Here is a 12,588-nt window from a genome sequence, read left to right on the forward strand (position 1 = left end):
TCCACGCAGAAGCCCCAGTGTGCTTTCAGAGGCACAGATCTCACCAGGTCACCTCTGTGAAACCTTTAATGGCTTCACATGGCTGTTGGGACAAAGATCCAAACTCTGATGTGGGCACTGTGACCTGCATGGTCTGAGTCCCCAGGTCGCCTCATGCAAGCTTCCCCTCCCCTCGGCAGCCCAGCCACGCTGCCTCTCAGGAGTCCTCGGCCGCACCCTGTTCTCCCACCGCCAGCTTGCTCTTGCCGGGCCTGGGTGCTCTCCCACTCCCTACGCGCTCTTGGCTGGTTCCTCACTGACCAGGTCAGTCTTCCCTGCTGCCCACTTCCGCTGTACTGTGAGTCACTCCATCAGAACACTTAACATATCTATAATTTTACATTTATCCATGTGTCTTTGATTAATGAATTCTCCCCCACTGGACCCTCAAGCTTGCCAGGGCAGGGAGGGTGAAGCTTTGCTCACCGATGTACTCCTAACACCCAGCTCGAGGCCAGGCAGCTGGCAGGTGCTCGTGGACTGTTTGCTGGACGAATGAATGAATACTGGCTGCAGCCAGGCCAAACGGAAATATTTGCAGTTAGACGTATATATAGCCTGGGAACTGAGGAGATGACTTATCCTAAAGCTTTATTTTGTAAGCAAGGAAACAGAGACCCAGACAGACAAAGTCCCTTCCTCAAGGTCACAGAGCTAAAATGAGTAGACTTCTGAAAGGCTTTTGAAAGCCTGGTCAAAAAACACACACACAAAGACACTGGCATATGGTCAGGCTGAATTAGCAGGACAGGCTGCACACTAAAAGCTTGTTTCACAACGGCAGCAGCCTCCTACTCCTGCTACAAATACCTACAGCAAATGCCTTTAGAGCTCCCCCGTGGGAACCCATCCAAGAAAGCACAGGGTGTATTATGTGAAGGTAAGGCCTATTGCTGAGTTTGACTTGCTGTCAGTCTCATCTGTCCCTTACTGAGCTAAGACACAGTAGACTCTCATTTACTTTCTTGGTTCTGTCAAACAGTGTTTTCAACCAGTTTTCAATTCAATAATTTTTGAGTTACCTACTCTCTAGATACTACCGTGGGCACTGGGGTACAGTGATTATTTTAAAAAGCCATTATACCGACCTTAAAAGACCTCATTTGATGAATTAATATGGGAATACAGATACTAAAAATCTCAAACTTAAAAAGGGCTTTAGAAGGGCAAAGATAATTGCTCTTCCCTGAGTGGAATTAAGACCAGAGGGTGTATTCAATTAAGAGAGGACCAGGCTAGGCACTGTGGCTCACACCTGTAATCCCAGCCCTTTGGGAGGCCAAGGCAGGAGAATGTCTGGAGGCCAGGAGTTTGAGACCAGCCTGAACAACATAGTGAGACCCCTGTCTCTACTAAAAAAAAAAAAAAAAAACTAGCCAGGCATGGTGGTGTATGCCTATAGTCTCAGCTATTCAGGAGGCTGAGGGAAGAGGATCACTTGAGCACAGGATTGGAGGCTGCAGTGAGCCGTGATCTCACCAATGTACTCCAGCCTGGGTGACAGAGCAAGACCCTGTCTTTTAAAACACAGAGAGAGAAGACCAGAAAAGAGACAGTAGGCCTTAAAAGGTGACATACCATGGCTTACCTTACCTCCCTCTGGGTGTGTTTCACATGGACTCTCTTCTGCAGAAGAGGATGATGACAGTTAAATCATTAGCTAAAGGCGGCTGTGTGGATCGATGCTGTGGACTCCAGCTAAAGATGTTTGCCATAGCTCGTTACACATCGAGGAGAGTGCTATTGTGATTCCTGTTGTTCTGGTAAGGAAACCAAGTGTTAGAGAGGTTAAATAACTTGCTGTAAATCACACACCTAGTAATTTGCAGGTCTAGGAATTGAGCTCACATCTCTCAGAATTAATTGTTCTGTCTTTGACTCCATACTGCCTTCAGAGAAGTTATTGGAAGAAAGTCGGGGATGGTAGCAATACGGCACCAGGAATCAATGTGAGAAGAAAATAGCAACAGGTCAAAAGTGGTAGCATTTTGTGGGGCCCAGTGATTCCCTAAACCCATTTTCAAGGCCAACTTAATGAGTGGGTAACGGTGGTCTGCCAGTTCAGTGACACAGTGCATCAGTGCTCACCAATTCTGTCTCTCTCCTCCCCACCCCACCCCCAGGAGGAAGCTTTTTTGAGTCAAACCTGGAGAATGAAGGAAGCATTTCTGGCAGTGATTCAACATTTTATAGACAATCAGAAGGTAAAATTGCTTAAGAGTTTATAATCACTGGGAAGTTGGGGGAATAGAAACACTTTCAGATACTGTCAGGGCCTCCCAGTTGCATTGCTACCCCTGAATGCAACTATTCATTGCTATGTGTGAGTCTCCATGGGTCTTCTTATTGCCCATTGTGTAAATGCATCATAAAAAATAGGTGAGTATATCCAAGTGTGGCCGACAGAACTGCATTCACTACCCAGACGCGTGATACTTTGCAATCAACTAGTGAATGTTTTTCTGGAGTTGGACATAACAATAAATCCACTCACTTGTGCATCTCGTATTAAAATATTCCTATAAAGAATGTATCATTTACTGATTAACTGCTACTTTTCTTATATCAATATAATAGTCTCCTTCGAGCAGTGGTTGAAAGCAAAACAAACTTCCCATTTCAAGTAAAACCTTGTTCATCACTTCAGCTCTTCCCTAGAGCACTGGACGTTGATAACCAGTGCTTCCTGAATCGTCCTCCCCCCGTGGCCCCCGCAGCTTGTCTGCATGCTTTCTGTTCTCTTTTTGGGTGCTGTGATGGTTAATTTTAATGTGTCAACTTGACTGGGTGAAGGGATCCCCAGATTACTGGTAAAACATCATTTCTGGGTGTGTCTGTGAGGGTATTTCCAGAAGAAAATAGCATTTGAATCATAGACCCTCACCAGTGTGGGCAGGCATCATCCAATCCACCGAAGGCCCAGATAGAACAAAAAGGTGGAGGAAGGGCAAATTTGCTGTCCCTCCTCTGGAGGTGACACATCCATCTTATTTGACCTTCAGATATCAGAGCTCTGATCTTGGGCCTTAGGACGCCAAGACGTAAACCAGTGGCTCCCCCATTTCTCAGACCTTCAGACTTGTACTGAGTTACACCACCTGCTCTTCAGTGTCTCCAGCTTGCACACAGCGTATCAGGGGACCTCTTGGCCTCCATGATCACATGAGCCAATTCCCATAGTAGATCTTCTCTTATATGTCTATATCTCTGTGTGTGTGTGTATAGACAGAGAGAGAAAGTGAGAGCGAGCACACCTACTGGTTGTGTTTCTCTGGAGGACCCTAACTAATACAGGTGCCTTCTCATGAAGGCTCTGTCCTCTGTTATCCTTGCTGCCTGCAGCTTCTCCATAGGATACCACACACCATCGTATGGCCTCAGTGCACCTCCGTTTGCTGCTGAGCCTAAAATGCCCAGCCTTGATTTCAGCCCAGAGCTCTAGACTGAGATGTCTAATGGTTGGCCGTTGGCACCTGAAGATCCTGTATGATTCTTAACCTGAGCATGTCCTAATCAAGGTCCTCAGCCACTTAGGTCCAACAGCAAAAGTTATCTTGCCTCAGTCCCTCTCCCAACTTCCACCAGGCCACTCAAGTACCTGTCAGCTCTGTTTCCAGTGTTATCATTTTTTTTTCATTCTGAAGCCCATAACCTAAGCACCTCCCTCCTCAAAAATCTCCTGTATTAGTGTTAATTTTGGTAACCATCTGTATTTCAAGGTTCTCCAGTAGGAGACACATATGTATGTATGTACACACATACACACACACACACACACATATTCATTTTAAGGAATGAGTTCATGCAATTATGGGGACCCAGCAAGCCTGAAATCTATAGGGTAGGGCGGCAGGCTAAAAACTCAGGCAGGAATTGATGCTGCAGTCTTGAGGCTGAATTTCATCTCTGGGAAACCTCAATTTTTACTCTTAAGGCCTTTCAACTGATTGGATGAGACCCACCCACATCGTCAAGGGTAACCCTTACATAAAGTCAACTGATAATAGAGGTTAACCACATCTACAAAATAACCTTCAGAGCAACACTTAGTGTTAGATTAGTGTTTGATAATTGGGCACTATAGCCTAGCCACGCTGACACATAAAACTAACCATCCCACCATCTAACTGGTCTTCTGAACTTTAGCTACCTGCCTTCTTAGCTTTGCTCTGTAGCCCCACCAATTTTTCTCCCTGAAACACTGACCTGAGCCTTCAGTTTTCAGCCAGTGTTCCAAATCATTCTTATCCAAGAATCATAAATAAACATGGCATCCAAAGCCTTTCTAGGTGTGGCCCCAGGTGCTTACTTTCCAGAGACCTCTGGAACTTGGAGACCATTCCTGTCACAGGAATGTTAGGCATGCCTCTTAGTGATTGCTTACATACCTAATCACCCAGTAGCTTGGAAAGCCATGAGAGTAGGGACTCGGCTTGTCCATCAGAGTCTAGCACACAGGAGGTCCTCAGTAAACGTTTGTTTGATTCAATAAAAATTTGTGGACTTCTTCTGTGAAAAAAATGCATTGATAGCTATCTTAAAGAAGAGAAATGAGAGACACAGTGTCTATCTCCAGGGAGCACTTAGTGTAATGACAACTTAGATTTTATGGGATCTAGTTATCAAAACATTGGGAAAACTGTGTGTTCAATCAGCCACCAGTGGTATGCAGAGCCCCAGGGTGGGTTGCCCCTACATGACTCTGTCATGACTGTCATGGCCATCCTGCCGTGTCCTCATCAGCGGGCTAGATCACTTTGACCTTAACTGGGTTGGTTTCAGAGATTTTATTATATTTGCCAAATGCCATTTTCTGTCCACGTTTGCATCTTTATGAGTCTAAGAAACTTGAATTATTTTTTTAATTGAGTGAGTGATTAATTAATGAATTGCTATATTTACACCCTCATTCCACAAAGAATTTTCGGCAGCTTACAGCTTAACACAGCTTAACACAGCTTGCCTGTGTTAAAGAATACATAACTAGAGATTATAAATGGAACGGGAGGTTGAAATTGGGGAAAAGGAGACCCAGGTACCCAGCCCTTGTGTACCTATATTCCTGCATCTGTTGTGATTTGGACTTCTGGGGCAAACTAAGAGAGGGATAATAGAAATTCTCACAAGGAAGAGGCTAAAATGTAATAGCTCAAGGGAAGCCGAACTCTTCTAAGCACTTAGCTCCAAAAAGAATTTTGTCACCTGGGGAAGTCCTTTGATCTGGAGATACTTTCTCCCATTTTTTGCTATATGTAAAAAAACAGAATGTGTTCACTAAAAATACATAGCACTATGTTTTAAAATCATGTTATCTTGTATTCATCTTAGTTTCATGGTTAAAATCAAGGGTTTGGGAGACTGAGTACTGAATTCAAATATTAATACTCTTACTGTCTTGCTGTGTGACCTTGGGCAAGTTATTTAACCACTCTGTGCTTCAAAAAATTTACCATCTGTAAAACGGCAGCTCCTTACCGAACTGTTGTCAGGATTACTTGTGATCATGTATGTGAAACGCTTGGCCTATGGCCTGGCATGTGGTCGAACTCTGTGAGGTTGGCCAGTGTTGTTGTTATTGATACTGTTTATAGTCTAAAAAACTCTTCCACGGATTTTGTATTTGCATTAAATTATAGGCACATCCTAGTGCCCTTAGGACATTTAATAATTTTTATTCCCATCATCACAATGACACATTATATGCACAAAATAAAACATGATTTTTATCTGGGAAAGTAAATGAAGATCTATTATTTCCTTATATTCAGCCCTTTTGTTCAGTCATCTTTACTCTGTGTGCTTGGACTGGTGCTTAGTGTTAGGATACAACAGTGAATATGATCAATTCTTGCTCTCTGAAAATGACCTATGGGAAGGGGACAGAGGATGGGCCTTTCTGGCTCCCATGAAAGCAAGCCCGGAACCTTGGGTGGACATCCAGGGAGGGGAAGAAGGGGTCTGAGATTTTTTAGAGGAGGAACCCTCAGGCCAAGCATTGGGGTCCCCGGGAAGCAGCTCGGTCATGGGTCAGGAGACCAGAGGGAGGAGGAATGAGCTAAGAGTTGTGAAGAGAGAGGTGGCAGCAGCAGAATGAGGCACAGGAGGAGTATTGAGGCAGGTGGGAAGGGTGAGGGACTCGTGTGCTGACGAAGCAGTTTGGAATTTGCTAACCTAGACCCCCTGAAGGATTTAAGCAGGGGAGCTCAAAGTGGAACAGTCACTTTACTGGTCATTTCCTTTTGGAAAGTGCTCTGTGTTCTGTTTCCTATCTAGGACACAGTGTGATGGACACCTTGGCTGTGGCCCTGCGGGTGGCTGAAGAGGCCATCGAGGAAGCAATTTCCAAAGCAGAAGCCTATGGGGACAGCCTGGTAGGGCCTCCGCTGCTCCTCTCTGGGGGGAGGTGTGGGTCGGGGTCCTGGCCACGAGGAGAAAGTGCCAGATGTAGGGAAATCAGTGTCCCAACAGCCTGGAGTAGAGCAGTGCCCGACCTCCTTCTGCATTTGTGGGCAGGACTCTCCCAAGAAAGCGATTGCCAAGGCCCCCCGCACCCACCTAAGCACCTGGCCATTCTCTTCCCTCCACAGGACAAGCAGAACGAGGCCAGTTACCTGCGGGACCACAAGGAGGAGCTAACTGAGGAGCTGGCCACAGCCATCTTGCAGAAGGTAGGTGGGCCCCAGAGCAGGGCCCGGAGTGAACTGCAGAGCAAACGTGGGGAATGTCCTCTGCACGGTTTCCCCTCACTTTCACCTTTGTGCTCTGAGGGCCGATGCAGAGGGACTGCATTGCACTGCAGATTCTGAGCAGTTTGAATGTGGCCGCCTTCGGGATTGAGCTAGTGGGTGGGGACTCAGGACCTGTCAGCACCGAGCAGGCTGCTCTTTGGCTTCCTGTCTCCTGGGCTGTATGTGTACGTGTCTGTGTGTGTCTGTGTGCGTGTGTGTGTGTGTGTGTGTAACACTTCCCAGATAGTCTCTTGCTGAAGAAGCTTTGCAATCTGCTACCTCCATGCCCTAAGCTGTCGCCGACACAGTGTACCAGTTAATTACTGCTGAGAAACCAACCACCCAAAACCTCTGTGGCTTTAAACAAGGATCTCTCTGTCTTCCACAACCAGTTCTCAGATGCCAACCAATAACTGAAATTCAGTCCCTTTCTGATTACTAACTACCTGGCGTTAGTGCAGACCCCACAAGTTAAGGGCTCAGTCCCACAAGACTGTCCCCATATCAGATACCAGCCACAAGTCTCAGGGATCCCCAGGTCACCAGACTCCTGCCTGGCCTACTACAAATTCAGGGGCTCCCACGACTCCAGGCCCTCAGGTTCAATAATTTGCTAGAACAAGTCATAGAACTCAGAAAGCACCCTAGTTTCAGTCACCAGTTTAATACTGATAACTTACATAATAAGTGACTGGGAACGAGAGTCACACTCAGTTCAAGTTTACTAAGCCAAAGTCTGAGGATGCGCCTGGGAAGAGCACAGACCACAAAAGCATCTATGGCCCTGGGCTCTCCACACGGGGATTGGAAACAGGTACTCAGAGGGGAGAGGACGCACATAGGCAGTGAGGCAAATGGTCACCCTCTTGTGGGGCTCTAATCAGTGCTAGGTAAATCTACATTTCACATAAGGTAAGGCGAACATTCAGAGGGAGCAGAGGGAGGAAGTCGGTTATGTAGTCTACTCAGGGCGGGCAGAGGAGTGACTGGTCTCGTCTGTCCTTGGCCTGCATCTGTGGAGATAAGCTTGTCATCAACACTGTCAGTGTGAAACTTAACAGAAGTCAAGATCAAGAATTTATTTACGTTGCAGTCCTAAGGTTATGCTTGGCACACACTTGTTTTCTAGGGGATGTACGAGGTCTGTCTGTCTGTCCGGAAAGTATCCAGCCATGTGATATGCAAAATAGAGACATTTATTGAAGAAAATACAAGATGCAAGAAACATTGTACATAGGACAATGACGCCTCAAAGTAGGCACCTTGGGACCTCACAGTTCTCCCAGCGTCTCTTAACCTAACCAGTACACGTTCAATATTCTCAGGTGCTCTGCTTGTTGCAGGCCTTCCAGAACGTGAGTCACTTTCAGCACATTCTTAACCAGCTTTGAGGCATTTGTGCGACACTTTTATTTGCACTGCAGTCATGGCTGTTGCTTTACTCGCTCAGTCACTTTGAATGCGATGGCCACGCAGCACACAGGCTCACTCGAGAGCGTCTAGCGCCCCCTCACTAGCACAGCGAGGGCATCATTGTTCACGCAGGCGCATCCCAGTCCACTCTCCTTGGCTGCCAGGTTACATGGATATCGTGTAAACTGTTTTCATTATATTAACAATGGCTGGATGCTTTCCGAATAGACCTTGTGTATCTGAAAGGTTTAGGGCTAACAAAGCATTTCCCCATGAGCAGTCCGTGAGGAAAGCCATGCGGAGAGGCGAAAGGCCTTGTTGTGGGAATCCGGCTTACGCGTCAAGTCATGGCGCAGGGTTGCGAGATCACAGCTGTCCATTTGGAGAGAGGACAGCAGTGCTGCGTGGCTCAGTTTCCAGGCCCGGTCTCCCCTTTGGCATTATGAGTGTTGGAGGTCCTGAGATTTTATTTTTCCCTCATAATATGCGGGATATGAATGAGCAGCCAGGTGGGGAGAGATGCATGGGGCAGCAGGGTCTGGGGGCAGGGTGTACGGAGCTCCCAAGCCCTCGCTGTGTGCGCCACGTCCTGACACATCAGCGTGTCCACCAGCCAGGAAGCGCTCTGTGCCTCACTGCTGCAGAGTTTTTATGGAGGCTCCATGAAGTAGGCATAATTGATTAAGTGACTGGGCATCTGATCGAGCTCACTCTCCAGTCCCTCTCCCCCCACAGAGTCAGGGGCTCCATCAGAAAGCTGCAGCTCTCTAATCATGTACTGTACTTGGTTTTTCTGGCCGCCAGCCTTCATCCTAGATGACTTAAAGTTATCTAAGGGCCCCACCTTCAATCACCTCATTAGTGTAACAAAGACACTCCTATTACTCAAATAATTCCAGGGGTTTTTGAAGATCTGTGCCAGGAACTGCAGTCAAAGACCAATACAGATGCTCCTGGACTTAAAATAGATGGGGTTGCCTCCGGACAGTAACCCTATCCTAGGTTGAAAATATTGTAAGTCGAAATGCATTTAATACATCTAACCCCCACTTAGTACATCATAGCTTAGCCTCGCCTGTCTTAAACATGCTCAGAACACATACATTAGCCTACAGCTGGGCAAAATCATCTAACACAAAAGACTGTTTTATAATAAAGAGTTGGATACCTCATGTAATTTGTTGAATGCTGTACTGAATGCATCACTTTCCCATCATCGTAAAGTCAAAAAATTGTAAGTCAGGGACCATCTGTGTATCTTTTTTATCATACCACAATTTCTTTCTTGCTCATGCATCTGTAGTAGCTCCACTTCAAGCTGTGGGTTGGGACCAAATCGGCTGCAGCATGTTCACTCTGGGGCCAACTAAGACACATCGGCCACCCACGGCCATGCCGGAAGGCCCAGAGAGCAGGAGGAAGCAAGCAGTGCCTATCAAGGCTGAGGCTTGCCCCTGGCACATGTTACCCTCCTCACGTGCCATTGGCCGAAGCAAGTCACACAGTGGAGCCCAAAGCCAAGGGCTGGAAAGTACATTCTCCCTGATGGGGAGGACTGCAAAGTCGCACAACAAAGGGCTATATTCCAGGGAGTGTTGAAAAAATCCAGTCTTCCCTTTTGGTCACAATAATTCACATCCCGTCCACATGCCAGGTATACTCACCCCACACAAAGACCCCTAAATGTCTGATCTAGTCATGGTTCAAAGTACGTTGTATCCAAATCTAGCTGCTTTTCAGCTAGAGATCCGTGAAACTAGCAAACCAGTCATCTCCCCCTATATACCCAATATACAGTGAGGGAAGAGAAACAGGGAAGTAGCACGAACCCCACTCACCTGCAGAGAGGAGGCAGGGGAGGCACAGAAGGTCACGGGTTCTCAGCAAGTCTGAAACCCTGCGGGGAAACATGGCCAGGTCCCCACCCTGCCATGGGGATTGTGCCTTGATTAGACGCCAGGTCTGTCCCTGGGCGTGGCACCTCAGTTCACTGTTCTCCTTGGCTCTCAGCCTTCTTTTCATCATCCTGTCTGGCCTAAAAGGGCATTGAAGAATATGCCCATCTTGGTGGCTCAGCAGTTTTTTGGCTGCTCCTTGCCTGTAGGAAGTTAAGAGCCCAGAGACCTCTGTGCAGATGGACTCAGTAAATCCAAATGGCTGCGCCAGCCCTGCCAGTGGTGCCAGCGAGCTGGAGCCGAAGCCATCCCTGATGACTCCTGGCATCTGCCCCCTCAACGGGGCTTCTAGATGCTTCCTAGAGTCAGGACTTACAGCCAGAGACTCTGGGTGTGAGGTCCAGCTCCACCATTTATGAACTGGGTGGCCTTGACTTAATCTCTCTGAGCCTGTTTTCTCATTTGTGAAATAGGGAGAATTATAGCTTGTACCTCTTGGAATGAAACGAGGTAAAGCATATACGATACCTACCACAGAGAGTCTGACACATGGTAGGCACTTAATAAATAGAAGAAGCTGTTACTGTCACAGAAGGATTATTTGTAAACTGTAAAATGCTTAGAATGTTCAAGGCTACAGTTGTGCTGTCGTAAGGCAGATCTGAAAACGGGCTGGTGTTCTGTTGAAATTAAGCTTTACAGTGGCTGAAAAAATTCCAAAGACGGTCCCAGTTAACTCCACATGGCATCTGGAGGCCTCTCCACTAACTGGCTCCCTTTGTCCCCCACAGATCATAAGAAAACAGAAGAGCAAAAGCGAGCAGCAAACGGAAGAAGAGCCAGAGTGGCCACAGCCCCAGAGCTGCAGCGCGAAGACAGCAGATGAGGGGACCACAGTCCCCCCAGGAGGCCACGGAGCTTCCGCCACTCTCTGGGTGAGTTCCCGGGCAGTGCTGGCCCAGCCTCCACACAGATGCCCTCCGCATGGCAATCGGAGCTGCTCTCCAGTACAAGTGGGGCTTAAGCATCTGCTGTTGACTCTGGCGCCCACTGGCCAGCGTGAAGGATTCTAAGGGACAGAGGGAGAGAGATTGAGAGAGAAGGTGAGTGTGAGTGACAGCAGGAGGGGTGAGAGAGGAGAGACAGAAGCTGAGAGAAAGGAAAAACCACAACTGATTATTGATGAATACAGAGGTGGGTTTTTACACAGAGATGAATTTAGGAAAAATCAAGATGTCGATGGGCTACATTTTTGTATTCATTGTGAGAAGGGTTGTACCAAGTCCTGTGGAGACGGGGACAGCTTTATAAGAGCCATGTGTATTCTTACAACCTAGGTCATTTGCTTGCTTTACTGAAACTAAATGACAGCAACAAAATTGCCACTGCCATTTCAGCCACCAAAATGGTCACATGTGGACATGGTTGGGAAGTCATGATGTGATGCCAACCTTTTTGTCTGTCACCCTGCGTCACAGAGCTTCATGGCCTCCCTGTGGCCCAAAGGTCTGGGGCTGCTTGCAGCTGCAGTAGGGTCCCCAAGTCCATGAAATCCTTCGCTCTTGGCTCACGTCAGCCCTGCAGAGGACTAGCAGAGTGCTGGTAAAGGAGCTCCGTGGGCAGGCTTGGCAGGAAACCAAGGGACTGGCCAGTGGGGCCCTGGTTCTGCCAACCACGTCAGGGCCCATGGTCGGGGCAGGGCGGCACACAGGTGCAGCTCAGCACTGCGAAGGCAGCCTTGGGAAGGCAAGGCCGGGTGCTTACCCCGCTCCCCTGAGGGGCCCAGTGGCCGTCATCCCTACGTGAGCAGATTGAGAAAAGGGTGTGTACAGCCGCACGTGGCAGACTGCAATTCCAGAAAGGATGAGCAGCGCCTCACCTGCATGAACTCCCCATGTCCTCACCAGCCACCAGATGCACGGGGGTGACAAGGAGTATCTGTATGGCTTTATCAGAGATTAAACTTCATTGATTTATCGGCAGAACCTTCCCTTGTCAACATGCTGTCAGCTTGTTTTGCTGCTGCTGTCCTGTGCTCAGCACCAAGGAGAACAAAACAAATAGAGGACTCGGTCCCTGCCCTCCAGAACTTTGTAATCTGGTGAGCAAGGCAGGAGGGGATATGGCTAAAACTGGTAAAAAGGAGATAAAAGGAGACTGCATAATTGGGCACTCAGTTGTAAGACTGAGACTGGAAATGGATTTGGAATTTGGAGGAGGGAGGGGCCTTTCCTGCAGCGGGGTCTGGGGAAGGATCCTGCTGAATGGTCCTTCAAACAGCCTGCCATTCAGACTGGTCTGTAAATCAGACCTGCCGTTCCTGGGCTCAGGATGCAGGCACACGTCACCTTGCGTGTGGGGAGTCTTTCTGAAGTATTTTCTGCACAAAGGGGCAAGATCGGGAGGGCTCCAGGAAGTGGAAATCTGCACAGCACCCCAGACTCAGCCTTGAGCCGAGGGTCAGAGGCAAGAACAGGGAGCTTGAGCTCTGCCTCTGCCACTCCTGGGGTGGG

At 47.9% G+C, this 12,588-nt stretch overlaps 1 protein-coding gene across 4 annotated transcripts in view; it reads left to right on the plus strand.

Moving 5' to 3' along the window:
- MYRIP (myosin VIIA and Rab interacting protein) overlaps positions 1-12,588 on the plus strand; it is a 344,233-nt gene that overhangs the window by 250,421 nt on the left and 81,224 nt on the right. For all 4 annotated transcript variants that reach the window (XM_012644759.1, XM_012644829.1, XM_012644902.1 and 1 more), the window contains 4 exons: positions 2,163-2,243; positions 6,313-6,410; positions 6,627-6,707; positions 10,867-11,010. In XM_012644759.1, coding sequence (XP_012500213.1) covers positions 2,163-2,243; positions 6,313-6,410; positions 6,627-6,707; positions 10,867-11,010 — 404 coding nt within the window. The remainder of the gene's footprint in view (positions 1-2,162; positions 2,244-6,312; positions 6,411-6,626; positions 6,708-10,866; positions 11,011-12,588) is intronic.

This window comes from Propithecus coquereli, unplaced genomic scaffold, assembly GCF_000956105.1.
Source record: "Propithecus coquereli isolate 6110/MARCELLA unplaced genomic scaffold, Pcoq_1.0 Scaffold1, whole genome shotgun sequence".
Taxonomy (NCBI): Eukaryota; Metazoa; Chordata; class Mammalia; order Primates; family Indriidae; genus Propithecus; species Propithecus coquereli.